Source organism: Heteronotia binoei, chromosome 1 (assembly GCF_032191835.1).
Source record: "Heteronotia binoei isolate CCM8104 ecotype False Entrance Well chromosome 1, APGP_CSIRO_Hbin_v1, whole genome shotgun sequence".
Classification (NCBI taxonomy): Eukaryota; Metazoa; Chordata; class Lepidosauria; order Squamata; family Gekkonidae; genus Heteronotia; species Heteronotia binoei.
Window position 1 is genome coordinate 262,534,006 of NC_083223.1, and position 19,519 is coordinate 262,553,524.

At 47.8% G+C, this 19,519-nt stretch overlaps 1 protein-coding gene across 1 annotated transcript in view; it reads right to left on the minus strand.

Annotated features, from left to right (window-relative positions):
• LOC132581218 (NACHT, LRR and PYD domains-containing protein 12-like) overlaps nucleotides 1-19,287 on the minus strand; it is a 37,391-nt gene extending 18,104 nt beyond the window's left edge. The window contains exons 1-4 of the mRNA XM_060252411.1: nucleotides 19,040-19,287; nucleotides 8,462-8,583; nucleotides 6,381-6,452; nucleotides 5,154-5,320 (exon numbers count right to left, since the gene is read on the minus strand). Coding sequence (XP_060108394.1) covers nucleotides 5,154-5,320; nucleotides 6,381-6,452; nucleotides 8,462-8,583; nucleotides 19,040-19,287 — 609 coding nt within the window. The remainder of the gene's footprint in view (nucleotides 1-5,153; nucleotides 5,321-6,380; nucleotides 6,453-8,461; nucleotides 8,584-19,039) is intronic.
• Nucleotides 19,288-19,519: the final 232 nt, after the last annotated feature.

Sequence of the window (19,519 nt, forward strand, 5' to 3'; positions counted from 1 at the left end):
GGGGCTGAGAGGACTCTTACAGCAGCTGCCCTTTCAAGGACAACCTCTGCCAGAGCTATGGCTGACCCAAGGCCATTCCAGCAGCTGTAAGTGGAGGAGTGGGGAATCAAACCCGGTTTTCGCAGATAAGAGTCCGCACACTTAACCAGTACACCCAACATGGACCCCACTGCTTTCTTCACTCCATCAAGAGCATTTTCCATTCATTCCTACTCTCTGCTTCTTATTGTTTAACTTATTTTTGGTCCTTCAGAGGACCTGTCCTCTTATCCCATGACTCCTGGGTTTACTCGGGAGTCTTTGGTGAGGCATCTTGTCAAAAGCCTTTTGAAAATCAAAGTATGTATTGCCTGCCAGGTAACCGTTGTCTACGTGCTTGTTCACTTTCTGAAAGAATTCCAAAAGGTTGGTCAGGCAGGGCTTCCCTTTACAGAAGCCAGGCTGATTTCCCCTCTGTGGGCTTTGTCCCTCTATATGCCTGACAATTCTGTCTTTTATTACAGTTTCCATTAATTTGCCTGGGACAGATGTTACGCTGCCTGGTCTGTAATTTCCTGGTTCCCCTCTAGATCCCTTTTTAAAAATTGGTGTAACATATGCTGCTCTGCAGTCTTCTGGTACAGTGGCCATGTGACAGGTTGCACCTATCAGCGCCAGCCCGCGGGCGTGTGGCACCCCAGGCAAGTTCTCTGCCCCCCACTGCTGCCTTCCTTTTGCGGCACTGCCAGGCAATGCTGCGCTCCATCACCGCCCCCGCCCCCTGCGTGCTGTGCTGCACCGAGGCTGGTTCTTACTGTCTTCAATGCAGCTGGTGCAGCTTCTACTTCTTTGAAAAGCCTGCAACGCGAAAGGAGAAACCAGAAGTGAGGGAGAGCAAAGTCTCCTCTGTCGGTGCGTGTGTGTGTGCAGAGGGTGGAATAGAGAACTGTACAAGAGCGTACTCCGGAAGGAAGTAGAGCCACACACCAGCACCTAGTATCAAATCAGTGTATTTACAATCTATATATACAAAGCTACTAGTGCGGTGAGAAATATACATCAGAGTGACAAAGTGCTCTGCCAGGATCCAACTCTCTACTGAGAGAAAGACACACAGGTATTGCAGTCCTTATATATACAAGTCAGCCAATCAAGGCAGTCCATATAGTGCTGACTTCAGCAGGTACTTTCCCTTAGTCATAATCCAGCCCAAACCGGCTTGCTGGCAAGGTTGATCTGACCTCAGCTGTCAGATAGATCCACCTGCTTCTTCCTTGCTCCTGTCATGCCGTGGCAGGAGGACTCAACACATCAACATCCTCTTGTGTTGTGGGCTCTTCAAAGAAGCAGAAGCTGCGCCAGCCGGACTAAAGCCAGTAAAGACCAGCCTTGGTGCAGCATGGTGTGGCACACGGGGGGGGGGGGGGGGGTGGCGGCGACGGATCACGGCGCTGCCAGGCAGTGCCACAAAAGGAAGGGGGTGGGGGGGCTTGCGGCAGTGGTGGGGAGGGTGGGAGGGAGGGAGGCAAACTAGGCATTTGCCATGGGCACCAGTGGGAGCCCAATTCGGTGCCCCCTACCTCCCGGCGCCCTAAGCAACCACTTGGTTTGCCTAGTGGGCGAGCCAGCCCTGACACCTATGAGTTATTAAGTCAACTATTTCACATTGGAGTTCCCTGAGAACTCTTGGGGTTATGCCTAGAGATGTACTAATTTCCCCAATAGGTTTAGAACTTCAACTCTCATCAACTCAATTTGACTCGGTTCCTCAGCCTCCTTTCCTGAAAATAGTTGCTGTGGTGTGGATTAATGTTCCCTCTAAACTGCAGAGCCTTGTGAGCAAAAATTCTACTTTGGCAATACAGTAGTGAGCTACTGCGTCAATTAGTGTGCTCTGGGGTCTTCTCTTTCCACAGGGAACAGAGATGCAAAGAATTTGTTTGGCTTCTCTGCCACCTACCCATCTTCCATTAGCAATCCTATGACAAATCCTATGCTAAACGTAGTAACTGAGTGGTGAAAAAAGAGCGCAGTCAGAGACAACTTTCATTATAGCTACATTTACAGAACGGAGTCTTGCAGGACCACGTGGAAGAGCAGATAACCCAGGAACGGTTTACTAGAGTGGACTGGGCTGTGGGGCAGAGCTGGGATTGAATTTTCAACCATACTCCTTCAAGGGGACAGAAGTCCTGTCCACAAGTTATGGTGATGGCACCTACAATCCATGCACAGTATACACTTGATGGGTCTTTGTATGTGTGTCAGGCTTGCCAACCTCCAGGTGAAACCTGGAGCTTTCCCGCTATTACAGTTGCTCTCCAGACAACAGTTCCCCTGGAGTAAATGGCTGCTGAGGACTTCCGGGACCCATCATCTTGACTTCAGAGTGGTCTGCAGATGCTCTCTGCAGCAATTCTGAATCTGGTCGTTGGAGGGGGATCACCAAAGTGATACCCCCAAAGGGGGGGGCTTGTAGAGCCTTCTCTTCGGCATGGGAATTCCACGGGAGGGGGGAGGAAGGGGCCAAAGGCAATGGCCCCCGAGACCCATCGTGCATCCTGAAGCTCCGCAGCTATAAATGCTGAAGTCAGCAATGAAAGAAGAACTCCCGATTGCTTCAGCTTTCTTATTCTCCAGTACATCCTTTAAAACAACATTTCTCCACATCTAAAGCGACAACTCTGCCTAACAAGTAGGTGTTTTATTTCTCTAACCCTACCCCCCCCCCCCCGATGGGTCACTTAACATAAAGACTAGCTCAATAGACTAGCTCAAGGATTACTTCAAAAGGCCTTGGAATGTGATGAGAGCCAGTTTGGTGTAGTGGTTAAGTGTGTGGACTCTTATCTGGGAGAACCAGGTTTGATTCCCCACTCCTCCACTTGCACCTGCTGGCATGGCCTTGGGTCAGCCATAGCTCTGGCAGAGGTTGTCCTTGAAAGGGCAGCTGCTGTGAGAGTCTTCTCAGCCCCACCCACCTCACAGGGTGTCTGTTGTGGGGGAGGGAGATAAAGGAGATTGTGAGCCGCTCTGAGACTCTTGAGTGGAGGGCGGAATATAAATCCAATGTCTTCTTCTTCTTCTTCTTAATTATTCAAACCGGCTTGAATATAAACAATAAAATTGACCCGGACTTTAATTGGACATATATTACAAAGATCATTAAGAATTTGCAATATGATCTGAATGCAAAACGGAAATACAGAAAGTTCTGTCTCCTTTATCTGTCGGTAGCTGAAAGAATGTCTCTTAACAACTTTTGTTAAAGTTGCTGTGGAACGAGAATTAACAAGAGAGAAGCGAAAAATAATCTGATTTAAGAGACTGATCTTATGCACAATCTGAGTTTTAAAGTGACATAATTTAATGAAATGGCACATGGAAAAGATATCAGTGCAGATTTCAGATCTCTAAAGGAGGATTTTATTTCACTCACACAGCTTCTTGGAGATTACTTCATGTTTACAGGTAACTATTTGAGTGAAGAGGATTTAACAGCTAATGAAAGGGCAAATCGACAGGAGCTCTGTATTAAAAAGAGTGAATCAGTGGCAGTGAAAACAGAAGGGGAAATGGTGATTATGCGAAACAAACAAAGGGAAAAGAAAATGGCCCTGTCTGATGCATTTTTAATTCTTCACCGGATGCAGACCGTTAAAAAGATCAACTGGAGAAGGGAAAATGGTGAAGAACTCTTTCTTTGGTGGTTTAAGAGGCGGGCCATGTCGAGAAGAGGAAAATTGCACTTCAACAGTCAAATCTGGATCTGGAAATCCACCCTCAAAAAGGATTTTGGATCTTTTTTTCTGCTTTGGTGAACGGCTGACCAAGGAACTCTGACTAAGAAATATAAGATGACGCTAGAAGACAAGTTATGGACAAATGGGCTGCCTCGGATATAACTTGGACGTAGAAACTAAAGGAACTTAAAAGTTTTTAACTCTGGGGAAGAAGGACTTTGGAATTTGGGTCTTTTTTATGTTCTCTTCTCTTTCTCTTTCTTCTCTCCCCGGTGAATAGGTAAATATTGACAGTCTGCCTATTTAGAGAGATTGTTGCTAATGGGGTGAAAATAGGATTAATGGTGGAAAGCTAGATAACATAACGGCTGCAGGATTTAAACAACTTGGTAATTTGGTAGACATGCTTTAACATGCCTGTAGGAGAAATGTTTTAGATAGAGACTGATAAAGTAATTGACTGCATTTGAGGTACTTTATGCAATCTGCTATGAATAAAGAAAATACATGTGCTTTCTATGATAGGGTTTTGGCCAAATTAATAATCTAATTTGTGCTTGTTATAGCTGTAAATTAATTTAATAAAATTTGAGGATGAGACAGTCTGATTTGTGTGTAAGAAGAATTGTTTAGTTGTACAATGCTTTACTAGTTTACTAAAAGAATTATTCTTTTTTTTTCTTGTCCTGGTAAAAGAAGAAAGGAAGGTAACATTTAATGGAGATTTTTATACTTGTAGGTAGAAAGATTAGAGTATTATATTGAGAGGTGGAATTATAACTGATACATTTGTACTGGTTTCTGTTTTCTATTTCTCCCATTCTTTATGTCCCTTTTTCTCTCTTTCCCCTTTCTTTTATGTATACTCTGAAACGCTTCTGTCTTGTAGTAGTTTAAACGAATAAAACTTTTTAAAAACTGAGAAAATGGCTGCTGCTTTGGAGAGTGAACTGTATAGCACAGGGGTGGCCAAAACTGCTTAACATGAGAGCCACATAGAATAAACATCAGATGTTTAAGAGGAGGGAGGGAGAGAGGAAAATAGATGGGGAGGGAACAGTGAAAAGAAAGCAACTTTAACTTTAAATGCATTCTCCAAGCCTCCAGCTGGTTTGGCTTGGAGAAGTGATTTAAAGAGACAAATGCCTTCTCCAAGATGGCCGATGGGGCAGTGGGGGCTTCAAAAGCCACACAATATGCGTGAAAAAGCCACATGTGGCTCCTGAACCACAGTTTGGCCATCCCTGGGCTAGAGTATTGCAATTAAGAGACAGATCTCCCTGAAGCTCCTTCTTCCAGAGAGATAGTGGTACAGATCTCAGGCAGAGGTGTTTGGGAGATGACAGAGATTGAACCTGGGACCAAGCAGACACTCCACCACTAAGCCGCGGCCCCTTCCTTGATTTATAAAGAACTCCAAGGCACCATTACCTGAGCTTGCGAATACGTGACGACCCTCCTGCTTATCAGTTCCTGAAGCACGGTGGGAATGTCATTTTCGATGACGTAGATGAACTCTGGGCGGAAATACTCACTCAGCTGCAGCAGCTGGCCAGATGTGAAGTTCCTCAGGTATTGGGCAAAGGCTTCAATGTCCGCTGAGGAGAAAGGGCAGCAATCACAAAAAGCCAAAAATTGACATGTTGAGGTAGGTATCCTAAATAGTTGCAAACCTCCAGGTGGTGGCCGGAGATCTCCTGCAATTACAGCTGATCTCCAGGTGACAGAGATCAGTTCCTCTGGAGAAAATAATTAAAGCCAAAAATGCTCATAATACGGTTTCAGTGCCGGTCCTTCATCAGCCTTTTTCATTCAATATTTTATCCTGGAGAGCCGGAACAGAAAGAGCAATTGACATGCGTTGATCCAAGTTGTTAAATGTTGCACTGAGGCTCCAGGATAAAATATTGAGAGAAAAAGGCTGATAAAGGACAGGCACTGAAACTGTGAGGAATCCTGGGCTAACGGTCCCTTACCCTCTCAGAGACAAGTTTTGCTGGAAATTTGAGGACTCCACCCAAGTTGCTGAACATAAGCCTGTATATAAGCTGGCAATGCAGGAAGACATGTGCCTCAGAGGAACTGTACTTTTTTTATCTTTATACAGCAGACTGTGGGGGAGTGAATGGAACTCTTTTTCCAGTCGCATTGATGAATTATGTATTGTGAGCATTTGTTGAATTAAGTATTATGAGTGGTTAACAAGTTACTTCTGATGATTATTGCATGTATTTAGATAAATGTAGCTTGCATATACACTATATTGTGTAAAAGTGTTATTGCTATTCTGGTGATTTTTTTGGCTTTGATTATTCACTTACATCGGAACCTGTTGATATTTACCTCTGGAGAAAATGGCTGCTCTGGAAAGTGGGCTCTATGGCATTATATCCTGCTGGGTGGAGGATATAATGGTCTGATCCCAGGCTCCACCTCCAAAATCACCAGATATTTCCCCACCCAGAGCTGGCAACCCAGTCGAAACAAGCCTTCCCATGAATTTTCAAAGGCTTTCACGGCACAGCTCCACCACTAAATGTATCTCAGGTGAGATATAAATATAATTAATAAAGGGATAATAAAATAAATAAGCAGCTGCTGGCGAGAGTAGTTCATTTGTCAGGCAAGGCAAGCACACAAACACACACAGAGGCTCACCTTCGGTTACGGGACCTCTGTTGTCCATGGACATTTTGGAGAGGCCCCCAACTATGATATCTTTAGAGAAGCCTGAGGGAGAGAGACAGAAAGAAATTCACATCAGGAGAACTGTTCACTTGGCGCTTTTTAACCCTTTATCAAAGAAATCGCACACAAATTATTGTCTGCCCCCACCCCCCATGGCCAACCATCTAAAAACAGTAGCTAAGGAGGCTGCCCCTAAAAGTGGGAGGTCTGCAGGTCCATGGTTCAAACCCCACTTTCTGGAAAGGCAGCTTTACGCTACTTTACAAGGTGGAATTTGCTGCCAGAAGATGTAGTGATGGCCACAGGAATAATCAGCTTTAACGGAGGATTATATGGGTTCATAGACGATACTAGCCATTGTGGCTGAGGGGAACCTTCACATTCAGAGTTACTATGTCTCTGAATGCCAGGCCAGGAGGCAACATCAGGGGAAGGCCTTGGCCTCGCTGCCCTGTTGCTGGCCCTCCGGAGGAACTGGTTGGCCACTGTGTGAGACAGGATGTTAGACTAGATGGACCACTGGTCTGATCCAGCAGGGCCACTGTGTGAGACAGGATGCTGGACAAGAGGGACCACTAGTCTGATCAAATGGGATGTTGGACTAGATGGACCACTGGTCCAATCCCGCAGGGCTCTTCTGATGTTCTTATAAGAAGGCCTCAGTTCTCTGCCCTGTTGTTGGTGCTCCAGAGGAACTGGCAGAGGCCACTGTGTGAGACAGGATGCTGGACTAGATGGACCCTCACTGGTTTGATCCAGCAGGGCTCCTCTGATGTTCTTATGAGGGGAAGGCCTCAGCCTCTCTGCCCTGTTGTTGGCCCTCCAGAGGAACTGGTTGGGGCCACTGTGTGAGACAGGATGCTGGACAAGATGGACCATTGGTCTGATCCAGCAGGGCTCTTTTGATGTTCTTACGAGGGGAAGGCCTCAGCCTCTCTGCCCTGTTGTTGGTAGGCTTCCCAACCCTCCCGCCCTGGCGGGGGACCCCAGGATTTCCACCCTCTTCCCCCGCTCCCCAAAAAAATGGAAGCGGGGGGAGAGGGGGGAAACGGCGAGCCGCCCGATCCTGGAGCAGGCGAGGCCGCCACGAGGCCGCCGCACCACACCGCTGCCGCCCCCTCCCCGCCCACCGCAGTTGTTCCTCCGAGATGGGCCCAGGCTGAGCCCATCTCGGAGGAGCAGCCAAGAGGCGGCAGCAGCGCAGGGGAGGGCGAGGCAGGCCAGGAGCATGGCGAGCCGCGAATCCGGACCTTTCTAGGACCCGGACTTGCGGCTCACCACGCCCCCGGCCCGCCTCCACCCCCCCCCTCCGCTTCCACCCCAGAGGCCGAGCGGGCGAGGCTGCCGCGCCGCTTCCGCCTCTTCTCCGCTCGCCGTGGCTGCTCCTCCAAGATGGGCTCAGGCTGAGCCCATCTCGGAGGAGCAGCCACGGCGAGCGGAGAAGAGGCCGCTGCACCGCTGCCGCCTGTTCTTCGCTCGCCGTGGCTGCTTCTCCGAGATGGGCTCAGGCTGAGCCCATCTCAGAGGAGGAGCCACGGCGAGCGGAGAAGAGGCGGCAGCTGCGGGGCGGCTCCCCACGCTCCCCGGCGCCGTTTCCTCCCTCCCCCCAGCTCCACCCCCAAAGTCTCCTGGCTCCACCCCCAAAGTCCTCAGATATTTCTGGGGTTGGACTTGGCAACCCTAGTTGTTGGCCTTCCAAAGGAACTGGTTGGGGCCACTATGTGATACAGAATGCTTGACTAGATGGACCATTGGTCTGATCCTGCAGGGCTCTTCAGATGTTCTTATGAGGGGAGGGCCTCAGCCTCTCTGCCCTGTTGTTGGCCCTCCAGAAGAACTGGCTGAAACCACTGTGTGAGACAGGATGCTGAACTAGATGGACTCTCACTGGTCTGATCCAGCAGGGCTCTTCTGATGCTTTCATGTTCTTAAGTTTACCTGCCTTTAATGACTGAGCATCCCTGAAGCTTGCAAAGAACTTCAGGGTTTTCCAAAGGGCACTTTGAGAGTGGGGAATAGTGCCATCGAGTTTTTATCCAAATGCTACAAACGTTCCCCGCTCAACGTGCCCAGTTTGATGATGTCACTTCTGAGTGACAGCATCATGCTGGGAACATCCAGTGTCAACAGAGCTCTTCGGGGGCGGGAATTCCATCCACTGGCCAGCTCCATGCTGACCCAAAAAATGGGGCCCCAAAAATGGGAAAACAGCCCCCCCCCACAGAGGCCCAGATACCCACAGATCAATTCTCCATTATTCCCTATGGAAATCGGTCTCCATAGGAAATGAGTGTCCAACAGACATTTCCCTTCCCCCCCATCCCACTTTCTGATGACCTTTAAGTGGGGAAGGGACCTCCAAACTGGAGGATCCCCTATCCCCACCTGGGGATTGGCAACCCTAGGTGCAGCCAAACACAAAATGGCTACTGTCGCTTACCTGTAGTCATGCAATACTGTATTGTGGTGAGTGACAAGTGCTGCCAAAGAAACATTTTTTAAAATCTCACAGCCAGCCAAATCACCAATAGCAAGTCTAAAGCCTTGCTGGGAAAAAGTTCCACTAGGCCCCGCCCACTTTCTAGAAACCCTCCAAAGCAGCCATTTCCTCCAGCTTTTTTCATCCAGAGTTCAGCCATAGGGTTGCCAAATCCAATTTAAGAAATACCTGGGGACTTTGGGAGTGGAGCCAGGAGACTTTGGGGGTGGAGCCAGGAGACATTGGGGGCGGAGCCAAGAGCAAGGGTGTGACAAGCATAATTGAACTTCGAGGAAGTTCTGGCCATCACATTTAAGGGGACTGCACAAATTTTTCAATGCCTTCCTTCCATAGGAAATAATGAAGGATAGGGGCACCTTCTTTTGGGGCTCATAGAATTGGACCCCCTGGTCCAATCTTTTTGAAACTTGGAAGGTATTTTGGGGAGAGGCACAAGATGCTATACTGAAAATTTGGTGCCTCTATCTCAAAAAACAGCCCCCTCAGAGCCCCCGATACCCGCAGATCAATTCCCCATCATTCCCTATGGGAATCGTTCCTGGAGGTGCATGATGGCTGTGGGGGCGGGGCTTCCCCCGCCGGCCAGCTGGCTGGGAGAGGGGGGAAGCCTGTAAAACCAGGGGATCCCCCTCTGGGACCTGGGGATTGGGAAGCCTATTCAGCCACCAGACCTCCAGGTCCCCCCCTGGGATTTGACAACCCCACAGCCAACTCAACCGGCCTGGCAGCCACTTAGGGAGCCGGAACAGGAAACTGAGAAGGGAAGACCACTGACCTGATTCTCAGCTTGGCAAGGAGACTGGCCCATCAGCTCAACTCCCCAGAAACATTGAGGACCCAGGCGGGGATCTGTGCGCACAGATCACCACAGGACAAGAAGTTGCTTTGTCTCCAGGCAAATGGCGCTCTGATCCGAGAACAGCTGCAGGAGGAAATAAAAAAGCTGTTTATTCAGCCAGACGGTTTCACTTTCAACAGCCTACACTTTGCAGGATTCCGGAAGGGCCATATGAGATCCTTTGTTTATTCTGTGAACCATTGTAGTGCTAAAAGTGGTATGTACTGGCAAGAGTGCTCTAAAAGACCCAGGTTCAAATCCTCAATCTGCCATAGAAGGATGATGGGTGACCTTGGCCCAGCAAGGAATGGCAGCCTCCAGGTGGGACCTGGGGATCCCCCTGTTATTCATCTCCAGATGACAGTGAACAGTTTCCCTGGAGAAAATGGCTGCTTTGGAGGGTGGGCTTTATGGCATTGTACCCAGCAGTGGTCCCTGTTCTCCCCATAGAGTTGCCAGCCTCCATGTGGAGCCTGGAGATCTCCCACTTTGACAACGGATCTCCAGCAGGCAGAGATCAGCTCCCCTGCAGAAAATAATCAACACAACTGGAGCCGGTGCATTGAGTAAACAATATAAGAAAACCACCGGAAACAATGTAACCTCCACGTAAACTGTGTGTGAATATATTTAGTGCAAAACTGAAAAGAACAAGTGCAGAACACTGAGTACACAATATATGAAATGTCCTCACAAAGTCTTTCCACAGCCTGATAAATGGCTTCTTCAGGTAAACGCAGAGGTGGGTGAAAACTTTTCAACTCAGCGTTCAACTCCAAACAGTGTGGAGAAAGAAAGCTTATTGCAGGACTCCTCACGGTTTCGATAGTAAACACTTCATCAGCCTCCTTCTCCCGACTTTGTGTGGACCCTTAGCTTGATTTCTTTAACATGGATTAACGCATGCTCTCTTCATAACCTGCCGGCTCTCCGACACAGACCTGGTAACCCAATCTCCCATCATTCCTTCCTCAAATCTCCAGGAGTTTCCCAACTTGAATCTGGGCACTTTACCCACCTCCCTCCCACCACCTGCCAGCAGCCAGCAACTCTAGCTGCCATCTTCCAGGTAGGGCCTGAAGGTCTCCTAGAATTACAACTGATTTCCGGATGACAAAGAAAAAGGCTGCTTTGGAGGGTGGCCAGCCTAGATGGCATTATACCCTGCTGAAATCCCTTTCCTCCCCAGATTTGCCCTCCCCAGGTTCCATCCCCAAAATCTTCAGGAATTTTCTCAATCCAAAGCTGGCAGCTCTAGGCCAGCCATTCTCTCTCTCTCTCAGTCTTACCTACCTCAAAGGGTTGTTGTAGTGAGGGTAAAACGGAGGAGAGGGGCGATGATATGTTTTGTAGACAAAAGTGGAGTACAAAAAACTACCATATGCCGACTTCTTTGAGGGCAAGCCCCCCTTGAGCGAAATGGGAGTTACCTCTCAGTAAATGTTCCTGGTAGGGTTGCCAATCCCCAGGTGGGGGCAGGGGATCCCCCGCTTTGGAGGCCCTTCCCCCGCTTCAGGGTCGTCAGAAAGCAGGGGGAGGGAAGGGAAATGTCTGCTGGGAACACTGTTATTTTCTATGGAGATTTATTCCCATAGAAAATCATGGAGAATTGATCTGCTGGTATCCGGGGTTCTGGGGGGGCTGGTTTTTGGAGTAGAGGCACCAAATTTTCAGCATAGCATCTAGTGCCTCTCCCCAAAATACCCCCCAAGTTTCAAAAAGATTGGACCAGGGGGTCCAATTCTATGAGCCCCAAAAGAAGGTGCCTCTATCCTTCATTATTTCCCATGGAAGGAAGGAATTGAAAAGGTGTGCCGTCCCTTTAAATGTGATGGCCAGAACTCCCTTTGGAGTTCAATTATGCTTGTCACAGCCTTGATCTTGGCTCCACCCCTAATGTCTCCTGGCTCCACCCCCAAAGTCTCCTGGCTCCGCCCCCAAAGTCCCCAGATATTTCTTGAATTGGACTTGGCAACCCTAGTTCCTGGCAAAATGTTCCTGTACGTTTTTCTTCTGACAACGATCTGCTCAAATAATTTAGCCAAAAAACCCCTTTGTGTGTTATGTGCCACAGAGGCACTTCCAACCTATGGCAACCCTATGAATCGATGACCTCCAAAACACCCTAGAATCATAGAGTTGGAAGGAGCCTCCAGGGTTATCTAGTCCAGCAATATTTCTCCAAGCCAGTTTGGCCAGGGATCCTGGAGGTTTCTGCCATCTTCCGGGCATGGAGCAGGGGTCCTTGGGGATTTATGTGTGGGGGGGAAGGTATTTGTGAATTTCCTGCATTGTGTGGGGGGTGGGGAGTAGGGTTGCCAGCTCCATGTGAGGAAACTCCTGGAGATTTGAGGGCTGGAGTCTGCAGAGGATGGGGTTAAGGTAGGCAAAGGGCCTGAACCCACTTGCAGTGAGGGCAGGATATAATCCAGCTTCAAGAGGACATTGGGTAAACATATGGAGCAGAGGTCCATCATTGGCTATTAGCTGGAACTCTGTCTGGGGCAAGTGATGCTCTATATTCTTGGTGCTTGGGGGGGGGGCAGTGGGAGGGCTTCTAGTGTCCTGGCCCCACTGATGGACCTCCTAATGGCATCTGGGTATTTTTGGCCACTGTGTGACACAGGGTGTTGGACTGGATGGGCCATTGCCCTGATCCAACATGGCTTCTCTTATGTTCTTAAACCAAATAATAAAATAAATAATAAATTAAATTTTAAAAGCATGGTATAATGCCACCGGAAGAGCCCCGTGGCGCAGAGTGGTAAAGCTGCAGTACTGCAGTTGGAGCCCTCTGCTCATGACCTGAGTTCAATCCCAGCAGAAGCTGGTTCAGGTAGCTGGCTCCAGGTTGACTCAGCCTTCCATCCTTCCGAGGTCAGCAAAATGAGTCCCCAGCTTGCTGGGGGGAAAGTGTAGAGGACTGGGGAAGGCAATGGCAAACCACCCCGTAAAAAGTCTGCTGTGAAAATGTTGTGAAAGCAACATCACCGCAGAGTCGAAAATGACTGGTGCTTTCACATTGGACTACCTTTACCTTTTGTTGTAGTACCTTTTGGTGTAGTACCTTTTGGAAAGCCAGTTTGGTGTAGTGGTTAAGTGTGCAGACTCTTATCTGGGAGAACCGGGTTTGATGCCCCACTTCTCTACTTGCAGCTGCTGGAATGGCCTTGGGTCAGCCATAGCTCTGGCAGAGGTTGTCCATGAAAGGGCAGCTGCTGTGAGAGTCCTCTCAGCCCCATCCACCTCACAGGGTGTCTGTTGTGGGGGAGGAAGGGAAAGGAGATTGTAGGCCACTCTGAGCCTCTGTCCTTGAAAGGGCAGCTGCTGTGAGAGCCTTCTCAGTCCCACCCACCTCACAGGGTGTCTGTTGTGGGGGAGGAAGGTAAAGGAGATTGTGAGCCACTCTGAGACTCTTCGGAGTGGAGGGTGGGATATAAATCCAATATCTTCATCTACCTCACAGGGTGTCTGTTGTGGGAGAGGAAGGTAAAGGAGATTGTGAGCCCTCTGAGACTCTTCGGAGTGGAGGGCAGGATATAAATCCAATATCTTCTTCTTCTTCTTTTATAATGCCATAGAGTCCTCTCTCCGAAGCAGCCATTTTCTCCAGAGCAACTGATCTTGATCGTCTGGAGATCAACTGTAATAATGGGAGATCTCTAGGTTCCACCTGGAGGTTGCCTCCCCAATTGACAGTGGCCTACGAAGCTGTGGGCCCTGACATGAAGGGCCCAGGCTAGCCTGATCTCGTCAGATCTTAGAAGCTAAGCAGGGTTGCCCCTGGTTAGTATTTGGATGGAAGACTTCCAAGGCAGTCCAGGGTTGCTACGTAGAGGCAGGCGATGTCAAACCAGCTCTGAGGACTCTTGCCTTGAAAACCCCATGGGGTCGTCAGAAATCATCTGTGACTGGATGGTACTTTCCACCACCACTAAGGGGTGGATAAATCTCCCATCTGGCCTGCCCTTCTGGAGCAGCAGAAGCAGGGGAGGGGAAGCTGTTAAGCACCTGAGGGGAGAAAGTATTCAAGGGGTGGGCTGCCTCTAGGTCACTGTTTTTGTTCAGACCCGCCCCAAATCTCTTTGCCCGATGGAATCTACACACGGAGGAGAAAAGAGACATTTCGCCACGTACCTTGTGGAGCTCAAGCTGCCTTTCTTTCTCATGCTGCACCCCTTGGACTCTGCCCTCTTATCTCTCTTCCTTGCTGTGGGTGGAGGCGACCAGGTATGGGCGCAGTTCAACTGGCACACATCTTGTGGGGGAGGGCAACGGCGACTCTGCATAGGCGTATCTTTCGCTTTATTTATTTTATTTATTTATTTATTTATATTGGGATTTATACCCCGCCCTTCGCACCGTACCAAGTAGGCACCATCCCTGGCTCCGGAAACAGATTCCTGGGGTGCTGAATCGTGACCAAAATAAAGCTCTGGTCCCAGTTCCCCCAAAGTATAAGTATGCAACTGCAGCGGTGTTTGGATAGTTCCTGGTCAGTGACGGTCTTTTGCCTTCCGGAATATGTAGGGTTGCCAAGTCCAATTCACGAAATATCTGGGGACTTTGGGGGTGTAGCCAGGAGACATTGGGGGTGGAGCCAGGAGTGAGGTTGTGACAAGCATAATTGAACTCCAAAGGGAGTTCTGGCCATCACATTTAAAGGGACCGCATACCTTTTAAATGTCTTCCCTCCATTTGGACATAATGAATGATAGGGGCACCTTCTTCCGGGGCCCATAGAATTGGACCCCCTGGTCCAATCTTATTGAAACTTGGAAGGTGTTTTCAGGAGAGGCACCAGATGCTATGCTGAAAATTTGGTGCTTCTACCTCAAAAAGCAGCCTCCCCCGCCAGAGCCCCAGTTACCCACGGATCAATTTTCAATTATACCCTATGGGAATCGGTCTCCATAGGGAATAACCCAGCAGACATTCCCCCCCCCCCTCCTTCTGCTTTCTGATGACCCTGAAGAAGGAGGAGAGCCTCCAACTCGGGGCATCCCCTGCCCCCACCTGTGGATTGGCAACCCTAGGAATATGTCAGAATAACTCCCAACATGTCATTTCTCTGATTTGTTTTACAAAACACACGCACTCCTTATATGAAGAACAAACATTAAGTATTAGAATAACCGATACATGTGAAAGCATAATAAACATGAATATATAAAACATATCAAGGCGGAAAAAAAATCAAAGTATTCCAAACATAAATATACAGTAAAGACAACAGCCAATAAGTAAAGTTCAAAAACAGTCTCCCATTAGGAACTGCAATATGCGGTTCATGAAAAAAAATTAAGTGAAGACCAGTTTTTCATATACTTTACCAATTGCAGGCAGAAACGTACAGGTAGAGTTCATAAGCAAGTTCGGTGAAGTTTATAAATAACATCCCAACAGGAACTACAATGTACAGCCCACCAGATAAAGAACAGAATCTTGTATTTTTCAACAGGTAAAGACCAATCTTTCAGATGCTTTTCAAGTGCAGGTAGAAACTGATAGACAAACAGGGCTTTTTTTGAAGCAGGAACTCCTCATATTAAGCCACACACCCTTTATGTAGCCAATCCTCCATGAGCTTACAGTAGGCCCTGTAAGATGAGCCCTGTAAGCTCTTGAAGGATTGGCTGCATAAGAGGGGTGTGACTTAATATGCAAAAGAGTTCCTGTTACAAAAAAAAGCAAGAGTTAATAAACAAGTGAAGTAGAAATCATAAACAATGTCCCAGAAGAAACTACAATCTATAATTCACCAAGTAAAGAAGAATCTATTGTATGTTTCCCTCAGATTTGTTCAGGAGGTAAAGAAGAAGACAGACAGCCATAGCCCCTCTCCCCCTTTTTTTGCTTGGTTTAAAAAACTTTTAAAAGAACCAAGTGTGTGTTTTGTTTTAAGGCGCAGGCTCAGCATACAGAAAAGATGCTTGTTGGGTTGCATAATTTATGCACAAGCAATACCTCCGCTAGGACACCAGCAATGTTCCCTTTAAGCTGTAGAGTCTTGTGAGCAAAAATTCCACTTTGTGAGCTCCTGCAGAAATTAGTGTGCTCTGGGGCTATCCTTCCTGAGCTAAGAAAAAAAGGTGTGAGCCGGAGGCTAAGTCAGAATGGTATTCTTTTGGTGTATATGATGTACCGGTTGATGGAAACTTACGCTTCCTTCCTTCAGTGACTTGTGTAGTAAAGCCTTTATATTATTGGTTGTGATATATTGTGCACAGTTTTTGTATTGTATTGTTTATAACATTAGAGTCAGTTTTCAGAGTGCTGAATGAAGCAAATTGTCTAACTAACAAAGCCAGAATGTCACCTAGATTTATGGCACTTCGCACCTACAACAGCAGTCTGCTTTTTATCACCCTCCAGTGTTTTTTTCAGCCCTGTTTTGTCCTAACACTAACAAGCACAGATCCCTTTGGGATTTTTTTAATCTGCTAAAAACATTCCCATGATTCTATGCACCAACTCACTGCCCACTTATATTAAGAACTGCTGCTTGCCATTCCAATTTTGTGGAATGAACCTACTTCTTCTTCTATATGAACCTACTTCTTCTGGATCCTTTTGAGGTTTTAGGATTAATATTATTTCTGTTTCCCTCCACGTATCCGGGGCATTCTCCCCTTTCAAGACTTCGTTAAAGACTACCTGCATTTCGGGTACAACAATCTCCATCATTTCTTTATAAAATTCGCCTGCGAAGCCATCTAGCCCTGGCGATTTGCCTTTTTTTAGTTCTTTTATTACTTCCCTTATTTCCTGAACTGTATTATCGCCCTCTAGTATTTCTTTCCTTTCTTTCTCCAACGCTAGACTGGTTGTCTCCTGAAACTCTATTGTGATCTTTTTCTTAGATAGATTTTTATAAAAGTGCTCAAAAGCCTTGATGATTTCCTTGGAGCTTTGTGTTGAGTTATTACTAATTTTTATACTTCTAACCTTCTGTTTTGTTTTTGCTTCAAATAGTTCGCCAATCTTTTAGCTGTGTTAATGCTATTCCTCTGAAAGTCGTTCCTTACCATAATTTCCTTTTTCCATATTGTAGCTATATCTAGTGTCTCCAACTGTTTTTGAATCTCTTTAATTTTGCTCTGTAATGTAGGGCAATATTTTACCATTTGTTCCCTTTGTAACTTCTCTAGTTCTTGGAATTTGGTTTGTCCTTTTTCGTACCATTCTCTTTTTATACTCTTTTCTTTCTTTATACAATGACCCCTTATTATCGCTTTTGCAATATCCCATAGTATATTAGTGGGTACCGTTCCTCTATTTTCCTTAAAATATAAGTTTATCTGTGTTTTCATAAATTTTCTATCCGCTTCTTTCACCATTATTAGATTGTTATATCTCCAGGGTCTATTTATTGTGGGTAATTTTAACTCCAATTCAATACTTATGGGAGCACGATCAGATATCCAGATTGGAAAGGTTGTAATCTCTTTTATAGACATATTATTATTCTTTTCCAGGATTATGTAATTTATGCATGACGCCGTTTTAGGGTTGCCAAGTCCAATTCAAGAAATATCTGGGGACTTTGGGGGTGGAGCCAGGAGCCAGGGTGTGACAAGCATAATTGAACTCCAAAAGGAGCTCTGGCCATCACATTTAAAGGGACAGCACACCTTTTCAATTCCTTCCTTCCATAGGAAATCATGAAGGATAGGGCACCTTCTTTTGGGGCTCATAGAATTGGACCCCCTGGTCCAATCTTTTTGAAACTTGGAGGGTATTTTGGGGAGAGGCACTAGATGTTATACTGAAAATTTGGTGCCTCTACCCCAAAAAACAGCCTGCCCAGAGCCCCAGATACCTGTGGATCAATTCTCCATGATTTTCTATGGGAATAAATCTCCATAGGGAATAACAGAGTTCCCAGCAGACATTTCCCTCCCCTCCCCCCTGCTTTCTGATGACACTGGAGCGGGGGGAGGGCCTCCAAACCAGGAGATCCCCTGCCCCCACCTGGGGATTGGCAACCCTACGCCGTTTTATGCCTACTGGATATATGTGTGGGCCTAGGTCGTGAGCCTATAAACTCGTGTGCTTCTTTCAGGCCCCATTCCCCCAGCTTAATATTTTTATTCTTTGTCAAGTCCGTATTAAAATCCCCTGCTACTATTATTTCTCCCTCTGAGAATTGTTGAATCTTCTTAAAGACCTTAATTAAAAATTTCTTTTGCTTTTTGTTTCGTGCGTATATGTTCACTATAGTAATTCGTTTTCCTTCCAGTTTAAACTTAACTAATAGGTATCTACCCTCCTTATCTGATAATTTTTCGACATCCTCCACTGTAAAATTCTTATGGATCAAGGTTGCCACACCCCTGGCCTTGGAAGTCCCTCTAGCTTCTGCTAAGACCTGCCATTTCGGATCTTTTATTAATGGTTTTCTATCTTTGTGTGTGTGTGTGTGTGTCTCTTGTAGACACATCAAATCTATCCTTTGTATCTCTTGAGGTTTGATGTTAAACCATTTACATTCAGTGAAAGTAGTCTTATTGTCTTATCCATTTTCTTTGGGGTTTTTTATCTTAGGCCTTCCTGGCTGTGGGTGATTTTCTTTCTTTATTAAGAAATGCCCTCCCTTCCCACCCCCCTTCCCTGTGGTAGAGACAATAGTGTGAATGAAAACATCATCCTGTCTCCCCACCTTCCAGAGTGTATGCACCCCAATCCCCCCCTTACAGCTTATTTCATAAAGTTAGCTCCTTCAACCTTTGTATACTTCCCTTTATGAGGTTTCCTCGTTTCCTCGTGAGAATCCATCCTTCGCCTTTTATCGTGCCTATTTGAGGCTCTTCTCCTGGGTCGTCTGCTGCCTCCATGCCTTCCTCTGCTCTTTGTTCTCTCAAGTCATCTGTGGCGATTCCCAGTAGTCTTAAGAGTTCCTTTGCCTCCTTAGGGCTTTGGGCTATCAACACCTTCGCGTCTTTAAATATTATTATTGAAGATGGGTACCCCCATGATAGGGTTGCCAAGTCCAATTCAAGAAATATCTGGGGACTTTGGGGGTGGAGCCAGGAGACTTTGGGGGTGGAGCCAGGAGACTTTGGGGTGGAGCCAGGATACATTAGGGGCGGAGCCAGGAGCAAGGGTGTGACAAGCATAACTGAACTCCGAAGGGAGTTCTGGCCATCACATTTAAAGGGATGGCCCAGACGCCCCCAGACGCCCCCTCCTCCCCGCAGGAGCCACCGGAGGGGGGGAGCAAGGCCAAAAGTGACCAGCCCTGCCAGCCAGCCTGCCACCCCACAGCACCCCGCCGCCCTGGCCACTCACCGGGCCATGTTCTCTCTGGCGGCGCCACGACACACACGATGCACACACGCGTGACGAGGCGGGCTGCTCGCAGCCGGCTCTGCCTTTGGCCCGGATAAGGCGGCGCTGCCGAGTTGCCCCCGCTCCTTCTCTCTCGCCTCTTCTTTCTCTCCTTCGCCCGCCTTCATGGCGTTCCGGCGCGTCGTGGCGGTGACAGCCGCTGCCTGCGGGCTGGCGGGCGGCTCAGTCCTCCTTTCTTTGCTCGCCATCGGGAAGAAGCAGCAGCAGCAGCAGTTGGTCAGCAGCAGCAAGGCTGGCGGGGACGCGCCAGAACCGCTCTTGGCGCCTCCTTCCCCGCGGCCAAAGGGGGCTCGGAGCCCAGCCCGGCCCAGACGCCCCCTCCTCCCCACGGGAGCCGCCGAAGGGGGGGAGCAAGGCCAAAAGCGGCCAGAGGGCGGCCAGCCCAGGACAATCGCCGCGGTCCTGCCGCCCCTGCCACTC